The sequence below is a fragment of the Nomia melanderi genome, chromosome 7, assembly GCF_051020985.1.
Source record: "Nomia melanderi isolate GNS246 chromosome 7, iyNomMela1, whole genome shotgun sequence".
NCBI lineage: Eukaryota > Metazoa > Arthropoda > Insecta > Hymenoptera > Halictidae > Nomia > Nomia melanderi.
The window spans coordinates 11,915,890-11,943,518 of NC_135005.1; the positions used below are offsets into that span (position 1 = coordinate 11,915,890).

Consider the following 27,629-nt stretch of genomic DNA (forward strand, 5'->3'; position numbering starts at 1 on the left):
GAGAGAGAGAGAGGGAGAGAGAGAGTGAGACACTCGGAGGAAAAGAGAGAGGGATATACCAGCCGAGAGAGGTGTTTGTGTACGCGCCCGCGCGTTTGTGTCTGTGTCGGTGTCGGTGAACAGAGACGCGAGCAAACGGAGCGAATGGAACAGAGGGTGCTGCAAGCTGCGAACGAGAGAGAAAGTTAGAAAGAGAGGGACCGTGGAGGTTGCGCGGGAAACGAGTAAGAGAGAGAAACGGACAAATCGAGCCGGTTACCGTGGGACGGAGACGGCGACGGAGAGAGAACGAATGACAGAAAATGAAAGAGAAAAGCACCCACCGCGACGGAACAAGCGAGAAAGAGGAGGGACAGAGAGGCGAGATCGACGACCGAGCTGCGGGACGGGGATGGAGTCGTTGTGTTACGGTAGTTCGTTAAGACTGCCGTGTGGCGGCGCCACCTAGGATACTCGTCATGATCCTGAACGGGCCCTGGTAAATCACGATCCTCTGACCTGGGGTATTGTTAAACAGAGAAAAGCGGCGAGCAGCTGGACTAGAATCTTGGTTAAAAATGTATGTTCAGGTTTCGGCGTTACGGTCATTGGAAATGCGGAAAATTCCGAGATATTTCAGGATCATGGGAAAAGGACGAACGCACCTGCGGTCGCTCGAGCAAAATTTTTGAAACGGAATTTTCTTGGCTTTGGTACGCAATACGAAATTGCTTATAGGATGTTGAGTATGTGTGAGATGTATATAGGAAGTTGAATGTAATCACTGTATCTCTAGGTACTCTGACGAGACTAAACATACCAATCTCCTGTCAAAAACCTTCGATGAATCTGCGCATGCGCGACACGAAAAGTATGCAACCGTTTCTGCACGTTTGAACGGAGATTCGTTTGAATGAATTATTTTCCAAGTAAATAAGCGGTCCCGGGAATTATTTCGGATCAAAATGTGGAAATCATTTGATCGTAACACTAGAACAACCAGAGAGGTCGAAACGACCCATTCCTGATTGCTTCTTTAATAATGATTAAAAACAAAACAGATAATTCTCTGAGAAATTACTGCAGAAATTGATTCAGCAATAGGTAAACTGAATTATAAATCAATAGAAATCTCTCAATAGTAGCACTGTTGGAGTTTCCATAGCAAAATGTCAAAAAGTTAGTTTGACTGTTCGGTAGTCCTAGTGTTAACCCTTTGCACTCGAGAGGCGACTCACAGTCGTTGTTTTGTTTGATACAGAACAAATACAAAGTTAGATGTTCAATATTAAATTTCATTTAACGTAATTATCCATGAAACGTTAAAATAGAATAATTCTATCCCTTAATTTCTATATTGTTTATAACAATATTAATTATAAAACATGTCATTGGTATTTCATTAGAGAATGAGTAATTTCTAGCGAAACAATTTTCGAGTGCAAAGGGTTAATGTTCGTAAGGAAACGCGTAGCGGGAATGTTATATCAGTGATAACCCGTGCCACAAAGAGACCGAACGCGGACGAAATGTTGACACACAAAAGAACGCTCGAGTGGCTGAAACACGACGCGATTCGGAAGTGCACGTATGCGCTGAGAGCGCAGAACGTCCGTAAAAAAATCCGAAGCGAGCATCGCGCGACCGGCGAATGTGCGAACATTTCATAAAATAAAGCTGCCTTCCGTAAAAGAGAACAGCCCCGCATCCTGAAAACATAGCCCCATCGTTTCAGATCGGCGCGTTACGAAACGACACGCGGACGAGCCATCTAGCAGGAATAAAAGTTTCGGCCAAGTTCGAAATACGTCGAGCGGATCGCGTTGCCAAAGCGGCAGATGGCCAAGGCTAGGAGTCAATTGTATTTACGGAAAATCCCTTCGATCTTGGCAACACTGCGCAACACGCGTTGCGTTGCTCCATGATATTCTAACGGTCTATTAAAAGAGGTACACACTGTGCAGTTCATTTGCATTCGAGATACCTACGAAAGTATTAAACTAATCAAAATGCATGTCATTTATACCAGGTCCACGTGGCTCGCCTATACTGATTGGCAATCAATGATGATATCGATACTGCTCGGGCAAAGAATCTTACCCCAGTGGTCGATAAGACAGTGAATCGGGCTGGATGAGAGAGGAACGGGTTGGCTGAGCAACAGGAAAAAGAGAGCTGCTGTTGTGTAGCTCTAATGGGAGATGGCGACGCGGTTTGTTTTCCTTTCTTGCCTTGGCAGGCGGCCAAACAGCGGGCCGGTTATACGCCTCGTCCGCGGCCGAACCTCCTCCACGCGCGGTATATACCGCCTAAGTATCGCGTCCCCACCAAAACAGATCTATGTTTGCAGCTTCCACCGGCGGCGGTAGCTGACTGCCGTTCCACGTATAATACTCCCCTCTAGTTCCTCGCCGAGGACTGAAACCAGGTCTACATTTTAGTACGCATCAGAATCTCGACTATGAGAAGTTTTCACGCGAGCCTCCGCGCGCCCGGTAAACTCGCATGGGACGACGGTCAGCATCATGACGCAGACTTCACAGCAGACCAAATTTCGATGTGAGTTGCACGGCTTGCACGAAGGGAGGAACCGTGTTCGGGGACAGGACACGTGCGTGTACGCGACGCGATTTCTTTTTTTCCTCTCTTCTCTCTTCTCTCTTCTCTCTCTCACTCTCTCTCTCTCTCTTGCGTTGATTTTCGACGGACAGTTTTTCGTCGGGAGAGGGACCTGAATCAGTGACTGGTGGACCGTGGTTCGCGCGTAGATATTGTGGTTTCCGTTTCGATCGCGCCGCGTGTACTTCATGTACGTCAGTCACGGTTGCCCATTTTGCTACGTAGATACACCGCGGTACGCAAGTGCGCGAACCGTCTGTCCCCTTGCGTCATCTTCGTTACGCTTGTTTCGCACCGGGCGGCTTAAACTTTGCCATCTTGTTTCCCGATTCACACGGCCCGTTCCCGTGGTTCGTCCTTTTGAATCCGAGCGCAGCCGCCATTATCGAATTACTGGGATTTCTGTTTAAATACACGGTGGTAGCATTAAGTTGTCGCGGGCCGGTTATTAAAGGCGACGATTCACTGTACCTTGTAATTTCGAAACGTACTGTCGCGGGGCATGGATATATACGGTGGACAATAATGTTTGTGACGCTCGCTCGCAACCGGGTTCTTTTATTTTTCGTCGTTGCTTTTCTCTGGAAATTATTGCGATCGCTTCGTCGGTGACATTTTATTTGCTGCATCGTAATTGGCGTTTCGTGACACGCGAGGCAGTGTACTTTTGTATTCCGCTTGACGTTACGTTGCACAGCGTGATGCACATAGTGGCTGAAGTATGCAGGCTGCATTGTAGAAGTTTTCATTCCGGGACCGGCATTGAATGCATAGCATCGCGAACTGTCGGAATGAAAGTTTCCATGTAGAGACATCTGCTTGTTACGTCTCGCGACTTTCTCTTGCAGAGAGGATTTTAGAAACTTAGGAATCCTTTAGCGTTCAATTACCCGAACGCCGAGGTCGGGATGCATCGAACAATTGCGCAGGATTTTATTTTTGGAATAACGGTTATCGTTGACCTTGATTTTTGAAAATTTCTTTTCCGTTTCAATTGGCATTTTCTTTTAGCTTCGGTGTCTTTATGAGACTACGTACCGAGTATCTCTTACAAACTGGTAGTCGGATTGTTTCTTGTAATAAAAAAGTCGCATTGATCATTCCTTTCTCATGTTAAAATTAATTACAGGCTTTCAGGGTGTGCATACAAGTAAGCGGCTACATTTTTTAAGCAATTCATTGACTGACAGTCGACTAATTACCAGGAATGTAATTAGCATCTAATTTACACGGAGTTTTAAAGTTAACGTAACCACCTTCGTAGGCTGAAAATTCGAACGCTTTTTGAAACTTCATTGGCTCGTGTATGCAGCATCGTTGAGTATCGTTTTCCGTCCTTAACCTTCTAGCGAGACGTCCAACACTTAAGTACAATCCGCCACAGAAGTCCGCGCGCGGATATCAAATTTCAAATGTCCAACGCGCGCAGACTTTTTGCGATCAACTGTACACGCTACAAATGTCATTTAAACGTGTTTACGGGTTCAACACGTTTATTTATTAAGTGCGGATCGTTCTTACGAAAGTTGCCCGCGACGCACGCGAGAACAGTTCGAAGAAAACACAGTGATAGAATGTCGTATAGCGTTCCTCAGTGTCCACGTGTTCCCGCGGCATGAAACCTTCGCCTTATAATTTCTTTTTCCAACAGAAAAAAGGAATCGTATGTTCATTGTGAAAATATTATTTTTCTCCTGCTGAAATTAAGTAAATGAACACTCACATTTATTACTTTATTATTATTGTCGTTATTGTCGTTAATATGACGATACTAACATTTTTAACATCAACATTATCATATTACTCATTTGCAAATAAGTCCAAAGAAAAAAAGGAATCACATGTTCCTTGTAAAAATATTATCCTTCTCAAGCGGAAATGAAGTGAACAACATTCACATTTATTATTTTATTATTATTGTCGTTAATATGACGATACTATCATTTTTAGCATCAACATTATCATATCGCTCATTTGCGAATAAGGCAAGAGCAATTATTTTCTTGAAATTAAAAATCAATCTAACATTCATATTAACAGAATGCAAATTTTTTGCAACAAAACCGTCTCGGCGTTACAAGGCGGCGGGTTTAAATCGCGCGTGTCCAAACTGTTATGCCTCCTGCCATCTTGTCGGTGACCAGGTCTCCTTCTCTCCGTCGGTACCCCGCGGCGACACCGACATTCCGTCGGCGACGTAATAACCGTCTAATAGAGGAATCGCAACCGTGACTACACGTGATAATAATCACGAGTCATGCAGCGGACTCTGACTCCCACTATCCCCATCTTCTCCTTTTTCTTTTTTTTTTTCTGTCTACCGATGTTCACAGGGACCGAGAATCTCACCTGCCGGTTCATTCAGTTGAGAAAGGAAAATGGAGAGATCTTCACCGGCCGCAAATATTCTGCACAGGCAGGCTGGAAGTGAGTATACACACGCATGAACGCGACGCGTCGCCTGTAGTTTTACGGACCGGTGACTCTGTCGAGGTCCGAGTCGACCTCGAAAAGGAATTCCAAGTATTCTTGGACGAAACGCTTTACCTTCGACGAAGATTGATTTCCTTCTGATTTATGCCTCTCTTATTATCATTATTATAATTGTTGTTGTTGTTGTTGTTATTATTAGCAATAGTAGTAGTATTAGTAGCATTAGTATTATTTGTATTTTCATTCCTCGACTATACCGATTGATACCTTTTACTCAAATTTAGTAGAAGTTGAATTGAATTCATACGAAAGAAATTTATGATTGTATTCGCGGCGTGCAATCATTTTTTAATAAATTCAACGTACAAAATATTCTCGCGGGATGTTTGAAATATTTCTGAAATTTTGTCCTATTGCTATTCTTTAAGAAGTAATCCTATTATCTGTAGATCTATCGATATTGCTTAAAATGTTTTGTAAACCAAATAGTTTTGTATGTTAGTGCAAAATGTGTTTTCGTTACCAAGCCATGATCAGATTATTTACAGGCACAGCTCTTTGTGTCGTGTAAAAATCTCAAAGAAAAGGTTCGTCCGTTCCCGGTTTTACGGAACAAAAGAAAAAAAAAAAATCAGGAAGTATGAATCTCGGCGATCGTTTTTCGTGCGTTTTAAATGCAATCGCAGCTCCGTTTCATGTTCCGTCACGTTTTACTTCCTTATTGGGGTTTAACAGCCGCAAGAAAGCCGAACGATCGCCTCGGGCGGGTTTGCAGCGGTGCGTGAAACCGAAAAGGCGACTATTGCCAATGGATCCCCGCGACGAACGAAAATAGCACGGGACATCGGAATATAGGGACCACGCGGATCACTATTATTAACGGGCCGAGCGCGATGATCGGGAGAAAAATGTTCGTTTGCCGAATCGATTTAGTTAGCACACGAAAATTAGAAGAATTCGATGAAATTTCGTAAACAAGGAAGCAATGAACAGTTTTAGCACCGACGTTTCAGAACATTAAGAAAGAGGAGTTAGTCACTATGATCTACGAAGTCAGACAATCCTTTCCGTACTGATTAAAGAGATGAATTGCAAAATAATTAGAGGTTCAATGAAAGCAGACTAATAAAATTAAAAATTACAATTGAAACAGACAGGATTTTTAACGCTGTGTCCGCTAAATCATAGAACTTTAATTCGTTTGTTTTATGCACTCGCTTGAAGAGCGTTCAAGTAACGCGTACCTTCGTTATAAATATTTATATATTTATCAGAGCATACTGTTTAACGCACCAGGTGCCGAGTAATTACTCCCGCGTTCGGTTAGGGTAAATTAAATTCGACAAAGACTGAGCGTGTTTGATTCATAGTAACGTTTCACTGAAAGTGGTACTACGTTATCATTAACTCCTATGAAACGTTTCAGATCGTTCTAAATTCCCATCATTCATATCTTCTTCCTTTCACGGTTTCTGATCTTATGCCATGTACCGTTTAATTGAGATCTGTTGCTTCGTTACTGGAATAAATAAATAAATACGACGAACGGTAGCTTGCAAGAGTTTTTACAATAATTTGTATAAGATTGAACACGTCTGCGATAGCTAAGAATTAAAATGTTCAGTAATTTCTGGAACCAATGGTTTCACCAATTTCATTATTACGCCACGCTCACGTGGCCGTGGAATTTCACGTTTGCCTGACAACGAACGTGCCGAGTAAACAATGTTATGGCGACTAATAAAGATTAGGAACGGTGCGCATGAAAATCGCGGGGTATGAACACGAAATAATTGACGGAGGTGAAGTTTGCGCGTGCCCGTTCGTGGGAAAAACTCGATATTAAATATCGATTAACCACTCAAGAGTCGCGGGCGACCGTTTATCGACGAGATACCGGTGCCGGTCGTTTTCACGCTCGACCGGCCGCGAAAGAACCGCGGACAACAATGTAAGGGCACCGAATGAATCGAGCGTTAAGTACTTAAAGCCGACGTTTTTACATTCCCCGCCGCCATTTTCATAAAAACATGTGCAAATTCTTGAGATTTATATCGATATCTTTCGAAGTATCTTGAACAAGGAATCCAGCAGACAGATTGATGATTATTGATTAACAATAATCAATCAATCGACTATTACTAAGAACTATGCAAAATATTCCTCGAATATATTCTCAACGAACAAACATTGATTATTAGTAAATTTTACGAAGCCTAAAGAACGCTTTTCCTTTGAACGAGAATGGCAAGAGGAATTCAAGGTTACCAACTATTTCTCAAGCTCAACTGTATACAGTGTCGGAATGTAGCCTACATTCTAACGAATTTAATAGTCAAGGTTGGTCAAGGCCGACGTCAAGTATTTCTCGACGCTCTCGTCAGAGTTTTGAAAATTGGTAATTGTCTCGATTATTATGTTTGAATCATTGTACGTATTACGTATTATTGTATAATATACCGGCACGATAAAATCGAGCCGTGTTCCCATTAATGTTACCAGTTTTCGAATGACAGTAACAAAGTTTTGATTCAGATGTGTCGACGACGATAGCGAACGGAAACGGAAACGTTCCCGGGAATAGCATCTCGCCACCCGTTTCTACACACGTACATCGACTTTATTCCTTTTCGGTTGATTTGTTATCGCGTGGAACGCCTGATACGAGCAAAACAATGGTTCGATTTGATTCCGAACCGGGGAACAGTGTCCCCAGTGTTCGTTTCTCGGAACCGTAACGCGCCGATTCGCGGAATTTCAGAAGAGTCGCGCGTGAACGATGCGAATTCAACCTACTTCGCAGAGAAGCAAAAACACTTTCACATTTATTATTCATTATCACACATTTTACCAGTAAGAATGATAGAAATATAACGGTTGACGCGATTAGAAATCAACTTTTGTAATCGTCGATTGCACGATAAAGATTTATTCGAATTTCTTCTAATCAATTACAACGTCGATAAACGAAACTAATCGAAATTTCAAAAAGAAGCATCCTGTATTAGCCTTTTTTAAAAATCTTCCTTTCAAACCGAAGAAACGCGTGAATTCAGACACTCGACACCTTTGAGCACCACTGAACATGCCACGTGACAACTACCATGGCGGTTCTCCGCGAAACTATTGGCCAATCGCGAATGATATTCCTTATACTCTCTACAAACGCGATTCGTCAAATTCATGAACATTATTTCAATGAAATTATAATGTACCGATGTTATAATCAACTCAAAGAAGAAAAAAAATATACCATAATGGTCGTGGTTCCAGGCAGTACCGATTCGAGGAAAGTCGTTAGATGCTCGGTGTCTCGCAGTTATTATTATCATTATTATTATTATTATTTACGATATGCATTAAGATCCGCGTGTTCCCTCCACGGTGGTAAAGAATTAACGAATATTCGCGACGTTCCGTTTCGTTGCGCGACGCAATCCCGCCGGATCAATCCGTTCTTATTTCGCTATCCGAGGGACGTTAAACGACCGATGATTTATGCGCCGCCGACACCCGTATATCTTGTTTTCTATTATTCGACGGTTTCCTCTTTCATTTTCGCAGGTACATACTGCGCGAGATGCGACAGGAGTTTCCCACCGTAATGGCTAACGTGCACTACACGGTGCTGAAGAAGAAATGGTCAAACCTGTTGCAGCAGTACAAAGTGAGACGCGCCAGATGCCTTTTATTACCGTCGCGATTGCTCGATTATCTGCCCGCGCGTTAGTTTGCTTTGACCCGTCTTCCGTTTGTGTTCCCTCCTACGGGAAGGATAATAAACGCGCCTCCCCCGTTTCACCGTGCGATAGGCGTTCCCCCGTACACCCTATTTCCTACCCTCGAGGGAGCAGATATTCTCATGGGACGAGAATCGCGGTCGTTCAGGAGTTTCTCTGGAAAATTTCGTTTCTTTTTCTTTCACCGTTGAAACTAACACCGTTTTTCTTTGCTCCGTGGAAAGGGTTCAGCGTTGAAGGGGTTAACGCGTTCGGAACGGACTCGAAGTGTGGTTCGCGAAGCGACCGAATCCTGATATCTTAGTTTAAGACGATACTGTAGTTTCCAAAGCAATACCGTGGCACCCAAAGCGCCCACAGGATTCACTGCTGCTGACTACACCAGCCGTCCGTCTCGAATGTGTTAAAGTAGAATCGAAAACGCGAGGCACGCGAGGAACGCGCGTCGGGCATGGAGACTCGCCTTCAGCTCTGTCCTGTTACTATGCATCTGCCACAGCGATCTGTTGAAGGAACTGAGGAACCCGGTACACGGAGACAGGAACAAGGCGGACGACGTATCCTGGCCGTTTTACAGCGCGATCGACGAGCTCCTGGGCGGAGGGCACGGCGACCGGGGAACGCCGAGCCACGACGAGTACATCGATCCCCACGAATTCCTCTGCGTATCCGTGACACCGGAAGAGCCCACTTCCTCCTCGATGGACGCGACGCCACTCGAACCCAATCCGGAAACCGAACGCCGAGGAAACAACTTCCAACCTGAACCCGGGATAAGGACATTCGGCGGCGATGGATGCTCGATCGAGATCGAGAGAATACCGGCGAACGAGGCTGCCAGGTTCGAAAATCATTGTTACAGAAATTAATCCTTTGCAGTCGGAAGCTTTTCATTAGAAACATTCGACACTTTCCGATGAAAGGCGACGCTATTCGAAACGAACTAATGAGAAAACATACGTCAATTAAGGAACGAAGCTATTTTGTATAAATATTTCGCATATTGATGCACTATACAAAACTTAATATTATATATAACACTTTGTAATTTTGTTATATAAAATCAAATGGTGACTGCGAGTCACCTCTCGAGTGCAAAGGGTCAAAAACCTGGGCTAGAGACCTAGGAATCCTTAAAAGTCTTAAGTCTTACATCGAGCTTACAATTAGATAACTGAATCCATAGAATTCTAGATTTAGAGGATTCAAAGATCTCAGTCTCGTATCCTTGAGTTCTCACTCAAATGGATTGTTTAAGTTTGGTAAAGATTGTGAAGCTTTTCTATGCATCAATGAATCTGAATAATCTCGATCTAGATAAACCGGTCGCCAAAGTTTCTTGCGCGACGATCCACCTTCCTTCCATCGTATCGTTCACTTGGAGCACTATATTTTTCATTTATTTTGATACTGTTATTGATTACTGTTGACGAGATGTCGGTCATGCAGCGAGACACGTTCTGTTCGCAGGCAAACCGGCAAAAATCAGGGCCGAAGGAAGCGCGAGCCTAGCGCCGCGTCGAGCATCCCGCGGCTACCACGTGCCACGGAGCTCACGATCAAGAAAGTTACGTCGGAGGCGGACTGTTCCAAGGACTTGTCGAGGGTACGAGGAAACGACGCGGTCGATTCCACCAGAGACAAGGGCCGGCTGGCCGAGCCGCGTAACGAGGATGAGGAAAGGCCGAGAAAGTCGAGGCGAACGCAAGCCCCGTATCATCGGGATGATCACGAGTCACGGACCGATCGCCGTATCGAGCAGATCTTCGAGTACATTAAACGACGGGACGAGGAGAATAGATCCATCATGATCCGTGTGATGCACGCGGTCGAAACAATCGCCAATAAATTATGACGCTGTTGAATTATACGCTTGAGAAAACGGCTCGCAACGGGACGACTTCTTTTCGGGAGGGAACGGATAAAAAAAAAAGGGACGAAACGCGCGCGAATTTAATTGATCGATCGATGCACGACCGGGTCGCGTAGCTTTAAGTACTTACTTTCTAAGCCACTCCATTGGCGTCGAGTCGGATGCGATGTTAAACTTTCGACGTTGTTTTCTGTTATTTGTTAAGTACCTAAGTTTAGAATAGCGGAGGATGAATGCTGGGGTCGCTTATAATGTAACGTTACAGAGAATTTCTTGAGGATATATTTTAATAAATGTTTACGTCTTCGACTGTCTTGAGACGCGATTTACGATATATTTTAAGAATTTCGTATTGTAATTGTAAAATGAAGAACTGAGAAGAACGATATACCGAAGCTATTAGAATCTGTCTGATGTATGTTCTTGGAGCGCCGAATGCGACATGCGTTGTTTGGACGAATTTTGGAATAACTCGAACTACGAGGGAACTTCGTTATTTATAGTCTTATTATTCGATCTCGTTTGTAATCTCGAAACGTACGGGAGGAAATGCTTGCGAGTCCAAGGGCATTCGAGTCCGAGGATTGTAATTTTGTCGTACTCGTCTCGAATTTAAGGTCTCACGGATGTTACGTGCAAAATCATTGTCCTTATTGTTATTCGATGATTGTACCGGTAATTAATGTTCAACGAGTTTGAAATTCTTTGAAAACCAGCACTGTCCGGGATCGGTTCAAGTGGTATGGCGGACATACGGCTACAAGTGATGGGTTTCAGCCTTCCAAGGTTTCACGATACACATTGCAAAGTAGCACAAAGTGAAAAAAAAAGCTTAAACCTATTACTTGTACCGATCGCAGCATGTTTCGACGCGCGCAGGGGTTTTTAAACCGAAGTCTCAGGATTAGGGTAGGCCTGGATTGTGAATCTCGACGGGATCCCGGAAACCATATGGCCGACCGAGAGGACTGCCCTTTTCAGAACATCTGCCCACGATTCTTCGTTTACAATCTCTACCGCGCGCGAGCGACAGTAAAAACAAGACACTTCGCTAAACACCCGACAACCTGGCAAATAAATCAAACGCGAAAGACTTATGCCCCTGCACAAAGTCAATTTGGCGCAAACCCAATTATCGTTTTTCTGAATTGTACCTTTACAATAAATATTACGTTATTTTCGTTTCTCGAGATTCAATCTTTATCCGCCGAGATCTAATTACTGAAAACATTCATTCGTCAATCGACGTTTACTAGAACCTTCCTTCTATTAAACAGAGTATCTACCATTTACCCTTCAAATTCCAAATACCTTCGAATACCCTATAGAATTGGAACTTAACTCTTTCCAGCAGAATTTAGAATATTCCCTGCAAGGCAGTTCTGCCATTGTTATTTAGCCAATGAAGTATCACGCTATTCATCTTATTCTATGTATTATCTTATTCGTTAGACAATAGATCGCGATCAACGATGTGTTCAGGAAACTAATTTCGACTGGTACGACCGCAATGCAGAAAACACGACCGCGAAGAGTTAACAGTAACCCGATAATGAACGATGATTCGCGGGACAAAGTGAATTTCCAACGAGTAACGGAGAAAGAGGGTAACGAGATGAAAATCAGAAAGAGGGATTGCGGTCGAGAAGAGGGGGAAGAGGGCGTGTGCACGTGGTCCCGCATCTGCTCCACCACCGAGTGACCCCGCGGCTGACCCGTTCCAAGTACCAATAATTAACTCTTGCTCGTGCGCGCCGAATGCACACGATCGTTCGTTCGTTCGTTCGTTCGTTCGTTCGCTTGTGCGCGCGCGCTCGCTCGCGGGGCCAAACGCTTGCGTCATACGACGGGCCAGTGTTCCCATGAAAGAAAGGCCTGGCGCGCATACTTGTGCAGTTAAGCGCGACAAGAGGCCGCGCTCTGGACGGACAAAAGGTGGCCCCCGATGATTCGTACGCTACGTGTCCCGAGATCGATCACGATTACGTGTACGAAACCCCGTCCGCGACAGTCCACCTGGTACTCGACTGGATGTGTACAATTTGTAGCTCAAGAATTGAATCTTCTTTGCTAACAGTATATTTAGCACAAACGGAATTCTGGGTGCCTCAGTATATAGAAAACACGTAAAAATGTCACTTTTCTAAGAAAAATCAGATACGACGACATTCCACCGGAGAAGTTACTACAGAAATGTTGCACCAAGCTGCTTCAATTATAGTTTAATACTCTAATCATTTTCATATTCCAATCAGGTTCAAGAGCGTTTGAGAAGCACCGAATTTCTACTTTCATGTGACATAATCATATTATAAATAATTCTAGTAAATATTGTTGCAACAAGTAGAGACTGGAATAAGATTGAACGGTCTGCCCGGACGAAGTACCAGAGAGTGAATCCTTCGAGGATTTTTAAGATATTCGAAACCTTCAACAGAGGCAGCAAATTATACCTTGAACTCCTGCACGCTAACGAAGGAGGGAGCTACGTATCAATCACTCGTTATTTGAATGAAATTATACGTTGCTAACTTTGTATCTCAGATACGCGAGTTCGGTTCTCCAAAATGCCGACATTCATGTTCAAAAGGTAAACGGACGATAATGATGGTAACATCGAATCGAAGGGAATACGTCTATCGAGGAGTCTCAAGTGTTTCCGAGCGTTGTACGCCGTGTTGTCTCGCTTAGATATTCAGCCGAGGTATCCGCGGCGAGCGAAGGGGGTGTCAAGCGTTCGCATGCCTCGCGAAACAAAACGCTTGCGGAAAAGGAGCGGCACCTCTGTCCCCGTCCCCGTCGCTTGATAGTCCCGGCACGCGAGTCACGGGTCGCGCAACAAGAATTTTCAACGAAGTCGCGGACCCGCGGCCGCAATTAACCCTTTGCGGTTTTCTGCGTCGGGACAGGCTCGACGTTCGAACCAATCCCAACGGTTACACGTACGCCGCTGTTTTCCACCATGGTCAGCGTCTCATCGTTCGTCAGAAATGAATATTCGTGGCCAGTTCACGTTGGCCTCGAATTATATTGGTTATTTCAATCATTCTACGAAGCGAATTTCATCGTTCGTGGAAATAACAGATTCAACGATGTCGTTCTCGATCGTCGGTGTTTTATTTTTGATTCCTTTTATCGTCGTCCTGCGGAGTTTTATGCATTCGTACGCTGAAAATACGAGCACACGGAACGCGGTCAACTATAAAGTACGGCTAAATTTAATAGCGGCTTCGCTTCGGCATTAACGAAGTGTAATTATTATCGGAGTTGTTAATAGAGAAAGTAAACATTTATTCAACTCGTTCGCGAGCTGCATTAAGTTTTTCGTTTCAATGGATAACTGTAATGAATACAGTCCACGGCAGACGGAGTTCCTCGTTAACCATAGCCAGGAGGAGATTCGTTAGAAGTACCGGCGAAACGCAAACGAAACGATTCAGGAGAATATGACTCACCGGTCTTGTTGCTGTTGCTGCCGAAAGAATGCAGTTTTTTCCAACCTTTCCAACCCTTTTTCCAGATCATGGCGGCCTTCGTTTTACGCTGACCGCCGGCTAATTCAGGCGTGCTGGTTTTGCCCATTCCTCGCCTCAAGGATCCCAGTCCCGACCTAAGCAAATAGCAATCGGTTACTTCATCTCTTTCTCTCTCTCTCTCCCCCTCTCTCTCCCTCTTATTCTCCCGCTCCCTACGGCCAGGTTTACGGTCGTACAATTGGTACGCTGAATCGATAAACACAACGGTACAGGAACGATCCAATAATTTCTTGCCGCTCGCCGCGTAACAGAGGCTGTTACAGCCGGCAAGGATCATTTGAACAGTAAATTAAAATCAGTTATTAACCGTTTGATTGCTGAACAGTTCGCCCCCGATGTATGCTAAAAATGCGGAACGTTTTCAAGCGACGATAATCGAAGCACTTGTAAAAATCATAATATCTTTAATTACTTAATTGATTGCTACAAATGTAGATATTCTTATTTCCTAGCACCGGTGTACTTCGCAACGCTTGAACGGCTAAAAATTATAGACAGAGATGTGTTACGCCAGTCACCTTAGAAAAAGGATTAGAGAGAAGCTTCGCTGGCCTAGCGAAAAGTTTCCGATCGAAATTTGCGAGAAGCACCATGTAAGAGCTGGAAATATACTATTATATATTATTATATATTTTACGTATACGTAAATATATATATATATCAGTAATTACTTATTAACGGCAATATATTATTATTTCACTATACATTAATATTGCCTTAATTTACATAAGACGCATCCTTATAATTTCGCATCGAGGACGAATTTTCTCAATTCAATCGGCGAAACGATCGGATACTTTTCGCAGGTGATTGGAAGCCGAAGGTATACTGTGTGTATTATTTGTTTCTGAACCTGTAACTTGCACTGGAGCTTCCGCTGAAGCCACTGTCCATGTCACAGCCGACAGGCGAAAGGAGGTCGTCGGTGGGACTGACCGAAGATAACAGCTCCTCGGTGGACGCTTCCCGTTGATCCTGCGGCTCGTCCTCGTTGTTGTTATCGGCCACGGTCGGCATCAGCATCGCCTCCACGCTCAGGTTCAATTCCCCGAGCACACGACGGTGCCGCGACTGGACACGACGAACCTCCTCCGCCACCAGGGACCTCCTCGATCCGTGCAGCGCTCGGTGACATTGTCTGCTAATGAATCGAAACGATTAACACATTCATTGCCGATGTAACCGATCGGTTCGACGCTGGCCAGGAAACCCAATGGCTCAGTATATGTAAATGTTGCCAATCGATCCCGTTCTGAATTACTATTTCAATTACAGTAGAGCTGTCGACCATCCGAACCAACCGGGATCAGGGTAGTCCGGAAAATCGAATTGCCTTGACGACCAAACAGTCCAGATAATTAAACTAAATTCGTATTCGTTATACGTCTATTTAATTTATATATTTACAAAATACATTCCTCCGATTCTTCAGCGGCAATAAAAAGGGCTATCGAGAAAGATAATCAAAAACTCGTGCTCGATTATGCTAAACGCTCGTTTAAATGGCCCGACGATCTAAGGAGGGTTACGCTCGCTATTCACGGCCGCCATTGACACGGGAGAGAGCAACAAGACGGCAACGGGCCTCTCGGTCGGTCGGCAGCAGAAGCGTCGCATAATAATTTACCAGTGAATCGGAGTCAATTTGAATGGGTATTTATCTTGTCCCGATGAATGACTTAGGTTGCCCAGACCTGCGAGTGCGCCGCCGCGGCGGACAATCCGCGGCCGTTGTTTTCTTATTGTCCGCGGCTTAATCACCGTCGCCGGGCATCCGGTGGCCGGCGTCGCGAATCGGGCCAAGCGGCCGGGTAGTACACTCCGGCGCTCGTTGCGTCCACTTAAAGCGCAACCACGTTCGGACGACCGAGTCGGTGAAGTTCACTTCGCGCACAGTGAACGGCCCGCCGCGTATTCATCAACCGTTTAGGCCGAATGATACCGTAATTCCGCGGGCTAGCTGATTGTGAAGCATACATACTACACGCGTTCAAACATGTCGCGGGGTATGCAGAGAGGTATGCAGGTAGCATGATGCATGTTGCAAATGCAGTTTGACATTCATGAATTGACATTAGGAGTTGTTGCTGTAATGGAGAATTGAGATGAGGCGATACCGTGGAAGCGAAATGTTGATGCAGCTTTCGTGAATCCTAGCAGTCGAATCCTAGGCGTCCTAGAAACCCGCTACGTGTTCCAACGTGTGTGGGGGTCTTAATTCTTTGGACTCGATCTTCTTATCAGAAATATTCTATAGAAATATTTACTGGACACGTTTCGTGATGAGATATAGATGAAGTTTAATACTAAATATTATAATCTTGCCGCGTCGAATCGAGCGGTGACTGAGAATCACTTTTCCAGTGCGAAGGGTTAAATAATAAAGGGAAATATTCATCTTCCAATAAATTATAGACGACATTCTTCGAAACGAACTGAACGAGAGAATACACATGCGTTAAGAAATAAAATTATTTCAATATTTCCCATATTTATAGATTACGCGGGGCTTAATATTTTGTGGAACTTTAGAAGTTTGGTCCATCGAATCAAATGGCGACTGAGAGTCGCCTCTCGAGTGCAAAGAGTTAAGGATCCCGTCGATTTGACATTAAATATCGTAGACATTGCTTGCTGAATGTTTGTGTCAGTTTTTGGTGCAGTTATAGGAGAACGTATTCTAATCCTTTTTGAAAGCTCTAGTTTTTAAGATCTAGATGAGCGAACGTCTATTTCCAGGAACGATATGATAAAATGTACAATAAATGTCCATGAGCCCAGTATTAAGACGATGATCATGATAATTTATATTTCCACCGAACAATTTCCATCTGTTCCTTACTTTATCTCCGAGATCTCCTCGTAGATGTTCTCCTCCGTCCCGTATCGGGTCATGTACGTGTGCCTCTTGAACGGTTCCGGGCGCAGCGGTTGCTGTTGTTGCGGCTGGACACAGCCCAGGCCAACTTCCGCCGGATATGTACCGTGCAATCGGCTCGGACCCGGGTTGTAGTAAGCGTACGAATAATCCTGCAGGGGATGCTGGTGAGACGAGCTCGCCATGGCCGACGCGACCGATGCAGGGTCCAGCCCCGCGCATGGCATCTACCAAACACAAGAGGCATACATATTAATTCAATTTCTACGGACATTATTAAAATTAAGCACTCTCGTTGTTTGAATAATTAAATTATACATTTGCAGTTCTCGGTTTCAGATATGAAACCTCGAAGTCCCCATTACGGCAGAATTCGACTGCAAAAGGATTAACCCTTTGCGGGCGAATGTCGACACTGCCGAGGTCAAATTTTCATGTTTGTAATACAAGGTTTCAAAGAAATTATTTAATTACTGAAACAGCAAAAGATCAGTAAATTGTTTCTTTTTTCTCTATTGTTTAAGCATTCGATGCGTAATTCGGCAGGATCTACCTTAAGTTTCGTATCTTTTAAATAATCTTCTTCCGCAAAGGGTTAATAGAATCTCTAGATATATTTCAATGCAACTAACGAACAAATGACTAAAACTAAAAATAAAGAATTGATCAAGCAGGAGTAAGGTGAAGTTTATGTAGTTTATACCTGACTGTGAGGTGGTGGATAAGGCGGAGGGGGTGGAAACTCCAGGTTGACTCTTCGCGGTGTCGGAACACCTGACGCCATTCCTGGTCCTCCTAAAGACGAGGCCATGATGCATCGTTCTGCTATCCAACGATGCGCTTCTTTCTCATTGTTTCTCCAATCCTCTGCGAAAAGGATAAGAAAAATGTTTACGGTAAACGACCAGTGCCGTGAGAAGTTCCTATTAATTGCGTATTTTCTTAATGTTATAACTATCTCGCGTGTGAAGTCCAATTTCAGTGTCCACCAAATATTTTTAAATCAATTATTCGAGAGCCACGTTAAAACTCCATTAAGTTACTGCTTCGAAATAGAGAACCAAGATCATTTCGAATCGCAACCGGTTAACATGCGTGCAAACCTCTTACTTCAAAGAGCTGACATTTTCTCACGATTAAATGGATATGTTTATTTGTGTCGGTGTTAGACGGTAGCTGGGGCAAGGCAACAATATACAGAGCTAATGATCCCGTAATTCCAGGGAAAAGCGTTACGATCGAGGTCGAATACGATCTTCCTTTCAAAAGAATCTCACCGACGCGTATAGCCGGGCGTGTAGCGCGGCTTTGATCTCCGGCGAAGCGGTCAACGCGATTTTTAACGGGAAAGGTATCATTAGAACGCCTCGCGACCGAACGGTCTGTCCCCGCAGAACAATTTATCACTTACCGCAAATAAAAGAGTCGGGACTCAGTGCTGCGACGAGGAATCTTCGACGAGAGACCAGAAGACCGACGACAATTTCGATAAATCGTTACAGAGCAGCAAAACCAATTCGAAGAATAGGGGCTCCGAATCGAAGGGAACAGATCGAAAAGCGTAAAAACGTCGAGAAGAGTATTTCTATCTTAAAAAAGTCATTCTATCTTCATCGCGTAATCGACTATTTGTTACTTGAATTGTTTACTTGTCAATATTTACTCAAACACTTCACTCGAACACGAGTACCACGTGTTCGTGAACCATCAACTGGAAATTTGTAATGGACTTCCGTGGAAAGCAGCATCTCACGTTTACTTTCTATATTAACCTTGATTATAGGTTGACAAACCAGTTGCACATTATGAGTTTACCGGTTAACGCGAACAAGACGACAGTAATGGTAGACTGTTTTACAAGAAAATGAAATCAAAGGATTCACGGTGTTTGCAGAAGCTCCGAGCAACACGAATGCTGTCTTTGACCGACGGGTTCGTGTAAATTTTAATAGACCGTCGTCTGTAATTAAGGATTTCGGATCGCAGCTTTGATCACTTGCAAATCTTCTAGACGACTGGGAATGATAATTAGAAAATAGTAAATAGAACAAGAAAAAGAGCAGACGAAAAGGGAAATGACATGGAAAAATGAAAGGAAAGGGGCGGCGCGTCGACGCGCAAGAACGTCAATGGCGATCGCGTCGAAAGCGGAAGTTTTTCACGGACGAGGGCGAAATTAAAGAGGAAAACGGCGAAGTCCACGCGAACGTGAGATAGGATCATTGTGTTCCAGGTCGCCGTGGGGAAAAAACATCGCAGGTGTGGGACGCGATTGAGATTCAAAGCGCGGCGTATAATTCGCGAACACCGTATACGCTCAGCGACGTGTAATAATCCACGGGCCGGGTATGAGATCCGGCTAACAAGATAAACGTCGTGTTGTTCGCGTTTATGTCTCTTCTCTTCGCGTGTCGCGCCGATAACAATGGAAATTAGCTGCCGTTCATCGACAGAAACTGCGATAACCCGCATTCCTTCGTTCGCTAAACGAATCCGAATGTCCACTTGGATGATCGATGGTACGGCTCGATCCACGCTTAAATTCCCCATGAAAATCCGTTAGCCAATTAACATCTACCATAAAAATAATAACAATAAAAGTATGAAACGAATATAACTCGATAAGCAAATACCAAACATTACATTCTATAGTTTTTAATTTACTCTTTCGAAGTTGAATTCCTCGAAGGGTTATAGGCAAATGTTTTCTAGATTGGAGAAAAATTCAAATAAATAGGTAATTACTATTAACCATTAGACGACTCGGAAAGAGATGTGTCAACTCGTGAACCCCTGAGAAGTCACGTGCACGTGACACAGGACGCCAAAGAGTAACCCACTTTTAGTGGCCGAGGAAAAAATCGAGCCAGACCGACGCACCAATAAACGAAACGGGGTCGTCGGCGACGATATTGACCCCGGGTCACGTAAAAACCACCGGGAACCGTAACGAGGCTGCATCCACGGAAACGAGACTCAAGTTCGTCCCGTGTAGGAGGCATGGGAATGCGCAGTCGGCAGAGACAAGCCGGACCGGGCCTCACATGATAAACGACCGGTGTCTATCTTCACCTGCCCACGTAACGTTAATGCAGTCAATTACTGGCTAAAGTGATTCGGCCGTAGTCATAATTCTTTTCCGATCGAGCACGCCGATCGAAATTACCGGCATCGAGCGGCGATTACGCGCGCGCGCGCGCGCGCACTGCAAGAGGAACACGGGATGCAAGCTCGATCTCCGAGCCTGAAACGATTTCTAGCAAGAATAGTGTTCTTAGCTCATTAAATAGGAAAAATGAGAAATCGTCGAGTAACTGATATAAAGTTACTGAATTTAGTTACTGAGTAAAGTCGTGCAACTGATACGAATGGCTTTTGAATAGAGAAAATTAGAAATCTGCGACTAATGTGAAGGTTTCAAATTTACCAACGGGTGAAGATGTTACACTGATTTTTATATTAACTCCTTGCCTTATAATATCGTGTCAGACTCGTGAAGATTCCAAATACAGTCTAACGTAATACAAATGTTAATCAGTTCTTTTGAATTCTAATTAAATATTATTCCTGTGTTATTGATTACTATACCTTAGAACAAACACAGGCATAGAATATACCTACAAGTTTTCTCTTTTTCCAATAAACATTCAATGGTGATGTGGTTGTATCACAGTTGAGGAAGAAATCATAGGGCAAGGGGTTAAAATACTCGAGGCTCGATCATATTTAACCCTTTGCACTCGAGAGGTGACTCTCAGTCACCACATGATTCGATACAGCAAAACTATGAAGTTGAATATTTAATATTTCAAATTAAAGTTTGCATTGCTACGTGAAATATTTAAATAAAACACCTCTGTTGCTTAATTTATCTATGAACTATCGTTAAATTAGTTTCAAACAATATGACCTGTATCTCGTCAGAAAATGTTGAATATTTCCATTGAGGAATTAGAAATATTTTCACATATTCTGATGAGATAAGCTATTTTGTTTCAACATTTCTCAAATTCATGCATTATACGTACTATAATGTTAAATATCTATAAATTTTATAGTTTCACTATATGAAATCAAGTGGCGAGAGTCACCTCTCGAGTGCAAAGGGTTAATATTTACATTATAGCACACATTGTGAACAAAAACCGATTGGTCACAAGTAGGTTAGCCTCACAAGTGATCCTTGTACCAGTTGTTTCGTAATGTACGTACGGAATTTCGTGCAATGAAGAAAAATTTGATCCAAGCGATAGATAGGGACAAGAATCTCAAAGACCGCGTGGAATTTGGAAATTGTGTAACACCTTTGAAAGTTGTGAATCGTATCTGATCGCGCGCGAGCGAACGCGAAACTAAACATTTCTCGGACAGTAACTTGACGGCTGCCTAGCTTTCGTCACCGCCCGACAGGAAGGCAAAACGATGGACACTCGAGGGTGTCATAAATCAACCCTTTGCTCTCGGAAGTTTTTCACTAGATATATCTAACATTTTTTGACGAGACAGACGATATTCTCTGAAACCAACATGAACAGAAATCACAAGTACATCGAGAAACAAAGCTATTTTATTCCAATATTTCACGTACCGAGGCATTATACAAAGTTCAACTTCAACTTCAACTTCAATTTTGAAGTCACATATCAGTATATTGGCATCTTGTCGATTTATTTCATTTTGCACTCGAAGTGATGAATAAAATTCAGTAATCAGTTAACATAACTTGAAAGTTACAAAATATATTCGTTTGATGAAATTATTGAAACTGTTGAATACATTGTTAATTCGTATTGGTATGTGGATATTTATTAATTTTGTACTACACAGATTTTGTTATAATCATGAACAACAAAAAAGTGACGGAACGAATATTTAGCTAACTTGCACTGTAGCATTTGTTCATCAAATGTTATTCGTTGAAATTTAAACATCAAATTTTCCGTTACATCTGTCGCCATATTTGCTTTAATGAAATTTCTGACGTTACAGGAACAAATGTGTCGTCTATAATATTTGTACATAACAACGTTTGTTACTTCATCCACGGAATAACAGACGTGATAGCCTATTGACCGATTTTCATTTTCCTATATCGCACTAAAAGTAACAACTGCAATATTTGTGCATACCTACTTATGTACTCGAGGATTGAGCAACAAGAGGGAGGGGAGAAATTGTTTCGGATGGTCGAGCGTTCCCGTTGAAATCTAGTCCTTGAAAAAATTAGCATGGACGACTGAACGCGTAACGAAGCATAAACTAATGAATGTCACTAATGGAACCTAATCTTCATCGAACTAAATACAAGTATATCTTTTTATAAAAGTTGTTTCCAATACTAATTAACTTCAGTTATAAATGGTTCGACACGACATTCGAGTTTTCCACTCAAATGTTCTAACGACACTAACATGTTTTAACTAACGCGGTCTGTTCACCGATTGCGTCAGACTTTCGATAATTTTTAACAAGTTTCGTCGCAACAGTGGGAAAAGTGGCGTCACGAAACACGTACGAAACTTTGAAGTGGGTAATACAGTTTCACGAAGGAATTCACCGCTTCCGTCTCGTGTCGTTCAACTTGATGAACAATTTACTTAAATTACGTAGTCCGTAAGCCCGTCTCGCGACGTTTGACGACTCGTAACGGCGTTCCCCAGTGTTTGGCAAGAGAGGTTCGTTCCAGCGAAAACTCGCCACGGTGATCTCCAACGATCGAATCTGAATTTGTAAATATTTCCGATAACGTTTACGGTGATTCGCGTTCGCCCGGCACTCGATGATGATATCGGGGCCGGAAAGCATCAACAATTTCATTCAATATTCCGTGGGGTTCCAGCTGCCGTTAGTTTACACGCGATGTTTACTCGAGTAGCGCGAGGGAAAACCGAAGAATAGAGCTATTTAAACGAGAACTCCACGTGGACACGATATCATCGGTCTTGATAATCCAACGGATCGCTTGTTTACAAGCAATTTCCTGCAACGCCGTGCGATTTAAAATTAAATACCTGCGATAATTAACTGACTGGGAAAACTATCGACGGCGTCGGAACGAGACCGTAACCTTCAACTTGAATTTAATTTTAACATTTCCCAAGAGAGAACGTTTACCAACAGCGCGTTCAAACTAACACGTTCACTACCAGCGTTTATTTTGGCGAGGACCTCCTTAATTGTAATATTTTATTCAATCCGGTAAATCATCTAAACAAAATATTGAAGAAATGAAAATGGAACGAGTCAATGAGTGCCCAAACATAATGTAGCTTATAACTTTAACACTAGAATTATCGTACCAGTCAAAATGCTTCAATCTTTTTAATTTGTAATTATTGATATCTTAAAAGCATTGGATATTCGAAACGATCTTGAAAATAAATAGTATTATCTCAATACTATAATGAATGTCTGAAGAAACTGAAAATGATTTGTTACAATTTTTATAGGGATTACATATTAATTGTATTAAATGCTCGGTAGTTCTAGTGTTAAATAACAATATTTATAGGAATAATTTAATTTTCTTTATGTAAAATACAACACTGCTGTCAAATATGTGACGTTGATAGCGACCATGTTAACGAAAATTCCAGACGACTTTTGGGAAAATATACCGATCGATCGATATATACATCGACCGTTTAGGTACAAATGAAAATACTGCATGACAGTAAACACGATACGAAAAATTATATAATTTTCGACGAAAAGAAATGTACATATTAACCCCCATAGACCCATGTGAATTTGAAATCACGCGTCAATATACTAGGTTAAATTGTTTAAATTTCTTACCGCAAAATAATAAATGAAATTAACTAATGAATTAACTTTTATACACGCAGACTTAACGTTCAACGTCATCCTAGTTTCAAACTTACAAGATGCATTCGTTTTAATAAAATCATTAAAACCATCGAATACATTGTTAATTTGTATTCATACATTAATATTCATTAATGTACTATATACATTTTCTCATAGTCACCAACGAGAATTCGGCCCATAGGTGGTTAATTTTCGTTTCATCACGTTTCAAGCAACGTGATCATTCGTAGCCATGTCAATATCCCTAGGGCGGACTACAAAGTCGTGCGCCGCCCGCCGCGATCGAAAACACGAGGTTCCTCGAACTGAAATATCGTTTCCGGTATGTCCTGTCTCGAGCCACGAATATACACATATTTTCGACGGACGCCGGGTATTTTTGGCCGGGCTCCAACGACTGCCTAAACGATAGGAAGAATAAGGGCCGCCCGATGATGTTGATTCCCTCCGCCAACCGCGACACACCGAAAATACACCATTGGAGACCCCGCGCGTAACGACTTACCGCGAACGCGAACCATGGAGGAGCACACGCCTCTCTAATCCCGCTGTGGGGCAGCCTCTTAAGCTTTTACGCCGCCTTTATTCCGTTTCATCTCACGATTCAAGCGGAAAAGGGAGCCGGGAGAGCCCGTAGGAGTCGAAGAAGCGTGTCCAATTTGGTGGGACTGACTTTCAAAGCACGTGCTCCCGCCGCTCAATTATTCGCCTCTATTCAGCCAATTATTTTGCCGGATTATTTCGAGAAGCGGCGGAGACGCGAGGAACACGGGGTACGCATGAGAAAGAAGGGAAAAAAAACAAATCGAACGATTACAGTCTCCGCGGTGTCTGCCTATCGTCCAGGACACATCGATCTCTTTCCTTCCCGCGATGGATAGCTACGGTCATGCCGGTAACTTTTCTCACGATCTATCGCACGAGGCGATGGTATTTCGAAATGGGAACGCGATACCTATTGACTCGGCGATTATGAATCAAAGCCAGCACGGAGAAACGAGACTGTACACGACGGATTGGGAAATTCGACCAGACGAAATTATATGAAAATTTCCTACAAGTGGGAAATTCCTCGATCGGGATCGGGAACCTGTTGAATTAACCTCATCGAGTCTAGTGAAATATTCCATCGATCCGTTAGGCACGCTGACCAAACTATTTGTCTAATCTAGGGTTAAACATCAGTCATAACACGTATAATCGAGATAACAAACAAATCTAATATTGAAAACCGGTATTGGACACAAACGGTTGTCGTTGAAATAATTTAACTTTATCCAAGGTTGACAAACATTACATCTCGCGTTCCGAAAGCCATGGACCGCACGCAATGAAGAAATATTGCAATTAATACTAGAACTACCAAACAGTCAAACTGACTTCTTGAAATTTTTCTGTGGAAACTCCAACAGTGCTACTATTGAGATTTCCATTGATTTACAATTCAGTTTGTTTATTGCTGAATCAATTTATATAGTAATTTCTGAGAGAGTTATCTGTTGTGTTTTTAGTAATTGTTAAAGAAGCGATCAGGAATGGATGATTTTGACCTCTGGTAGTTCCAGTGTTAATAACCACCGGTACTCTTACCTCGAACTCTGCGCAGTACACTCGAGACCAGGAAGATCCTCTGCGGTTAAGTCGCGAGCCGTTGTAAATCCATTCGAAATCGTCGGAAAAAACGGGTCGCGCCTCGCGTTTCACGGCGGCGTAAACACAACTCGGATCGGGCCACACACAGCCAGAAAACACAAGGAACCATTCGTTCGCGCCTCGTGCTTAGATAGTTTTGCGTTCGCTCATTGTTGAATGTGGCCAAGCACGCCCCCTTTGAGAGACCGGTCGACCGAGGAGCGGAGCGAAGAACAAGACAGGGAGAGACAGGGACGGAGAGAAAGCGAGAGAAAGAGAAGGAGAGGGGTATAGACTGGGTAAAAGCGAAGAAAGAGAGATGGCCGAGGAGAAAGAGAGTGGATCGGCAAGCGAGAAAAGGGACAGGACGATTCGTAGGGAATGCGAGATAAAAGGAGCGAGAGTGACCGCGGGTACGACGACACACGGGCCGAGAAGGAAAGCGCGTCGGCCGCGCACGGATTTCTTAACCACAGACGACACTTTCGGTAACACTTGATTCACTTATTCGCGCGGAGATCGATGGGATCACTCCGCGTTCAACGGGCCCCCGATCCACGGGAAAACCGACCACCGGCAGGGCCGCATCACGACGTTCACAGGCCCTAGGCACTTTCGACCCACCCCCACTCCCCACTCCTGTTGCCGTACCGTCCTGCCGATCCTATTCTTAGTTTATCCTGGTTTCGTGGGCCTTAGACTCTATGGGCCGACGTGTTCGTTAACACTAGAACTACCGTGCACTTGAACCGAGTTATCAACGTTTCTTCGTGAAAACTACAAACGTGGATTTATTCAGATATCAATTGGCATATATTTCAGTTCATTACTAAATCAACGTTAATCATTCTCCAAAGAATTCGTACCTTCGTAATCGTGACGAAACCGGTTAGGAATCGGTCGTTTCGACCCGCCTGGTAGTTCCAGCGTTAAACTAGACAGTCCCTGGTCACCGGTGACAAGCACAAGACCGATGATTGTACGTTCGTTGGAACCGGCGTCTCACGAGATTCGTCGTCCAGGGAGGATCGATAAGCGATATCGATTTCACAGGAAAATCGATCCAGTGAATATTCGTCTTACCGGGTTGGTGCACTTCGTGTACGGACGATCCAGTATCGATCGCGAATTATCGTCCGTGATCTTAACACTATTCCCCGAGTCGCGAGGAGAACCGACGTGCGAACAGAAGATCGGAAAATACACGGTGTCACAAGTGTCGACGAGACCATGCGTAAGTGTAGGAGAGGCGACTCGTCGCGGATCCACCGACTTCCCCCGAGCCTCCCTTTTTCCAGTCCAACACACAAAGCGTTGCTCCTTGGCCGCGGCCCGGCCTCTACTGAGAAACAAGTACGCCAGGGGGCAGTCACGAGCAAGCGGTTCTCTCGAAGAGCCCGGGAGCCTGAAAACCGTCTTCAGAAATCCCGCGGTGCCCGTTCGTGCACGCTTTTAGTGGGATGTATACGGGACGAGACGAATGAGCAAGCCAAGCAAGTACGATCCGCCCGCTCGCCTCGCTACTCGCCTCCGAGACGACGTTCCATTGTTTCGTTGTCTCCTGGCTCGGGAGCGTGGCACACACAACACACACATACAAACACCATGTATATAGACGCTAGAGGGAAAGAGACGCGTTCGCGGTAGCGCACGTGCACGCCCGACTAACACGTCACCGTAGCAATACGTACGAGCAGGTTAGGGAGCACTCACACGTATAAACCATGGACAGACACTCCCCGCTATAAACCGACCGACCGACCAGTCACGCACGATCTCTCGTTCGTGTATGAATGTCGTAGTCCGGTTACCACCGGACCCGAACCCATCACGAACACACAGGCTAACTTATGGTCGGCGGGTGTACGAGTGGCGAGCAAGCGAGAGAGCCGGCAAACGCGCGAGCGCCATACACTCTCGCAGATCCCCATGACCGTTCACCAACGAAAAACCCTATCAGAGGAGTACCGGTGGAAATTTATTGTACGTACTTCCCTTCTTGCCCGCTTACTCGTTTCTCCTCGACCTTGCCAGTCATTTCGGGCAATTTCACCGTCGTTGGGACGGTATTTACTATTAGCTCTGTTCGACATCGCTTGTGACCTCCG

General features: G+C 43.8%; 2 protein-coding genes across 9 annotated transcripts in view; one reads left to right on the plus strand and one right to left on the minus strand.

Annotated features, from left to right (window-relative positions):
* The window catches only part of LOC116430398 (rho guanine nucleotide exchange factor 10), a 69,468-nt gene extending 42,026 nt beyond the window's left edge, over nucleotides 1–27,442 (minus strand). Inside the window, exons 1-6 of one of the 6 annotated variants that reach the window (XM_031984470.2) lie at nucleotides 26,388–27,441; nucleotides 25,480–26,223; nucleotides 17,762–17,925; nucleotides 17,023–17,285; nucleotides 15,034–15,321; nucleotides 14,100–14,254 (exon numbers count right to left, since the gene is read on the minus strand). In XM_031984470.2, the coding sequence (XP_031840330.1) occupies nucleotides 14,100–14,254; nucleotides 15,034–15,321; nucleotides 17,023–17,285; nucleotides 17,762–17,869 (814 nt within the window). In that variant the 5' untranslated portion in view covers nucleotides 17,870–17,925; nucleotides 25,480–26,223; nucleotides 26,388–27,441. Of the gene's footprint in view, nucleotides 1–14,099; nucleotides 14,255–15,033; nucleotides 15,322–17,022; nucleotides 17,286–17,761; nucleotides 17,926–22,187; nucleotides 22,208–22,573; nucleotides 22,593–25,479 lie in introns of those variants that run through there. The other 5 variants (XM_031984469.2, XM_031984473.2, XM_031984472.2 and 2 more) reach the window with 5 other exon arrangements.
* LOC116430400 (uncharacterized) lies at nucleotides 2,362–11,828 on the plus strand. Of its 3 annotated transcripts, none has more exons than XM_076369378.1 (5): nucleotides 2,375–2,538; nucleotides 4,932–5,025; nucleotides 8,596–8,698; nucleotides 9,284–9,612; nucleotides 10,242–11,828. In XM_076369378.1, the coding sequence occupies exons 1-5, from the start codon at nucleotides 2,505–2,507 to the stop codon at nucleotides 10,624–10,626; spliced, it is 945 nt and encodes a 314-aa protein (XP_076225493.1). In that variant the 5' UTR covers nucleotides 2,375–2,504; the 3' UTR covers nucleotides 10,627–11,828. The 3 variants fall into 3 exon arrangements, with proteins under 3 accessions (XP_031840341.1, XP_076225493.1, XP_076225494.1); XM_076369379.1 differs by lacking the exon at nucleotides 2,375–2,538 and adding an exon at nucleotides 2,562–2,788; XM_031984481.2 differs by lacking the exon at nucleotides 4,932–5,025 and having other exon boundaries at nucleotides 2,362–2,538.
* Nucleotides 27,443–27,629: the final 187 nt, after the last annotated feature.

Excerpts from the sequence above, each read along its gene's own strand:
- LOC116430400 (XM_076369378.1), top strand. The coding sequence starts at position 2,505 with ATGACGCAGACTTCACAGCAGACCAAATTTCGAT. Across the intron at positions 5,026-8,595 it reads TCTGCACAGGCAGGCTGGAA|GTACATACTGCGCGAGATGC; the intron begins GTGAGTATACAC and ends TCATTTTCGCAG. Across the intron at positions 9,613-10,241 it reads CCGGCGAACGAGGCTGCCAG|GCAAACCGGCAAAAATCAGG; the intron begins GTTCGAAAATCA and ends TTCTGTTCGCAG.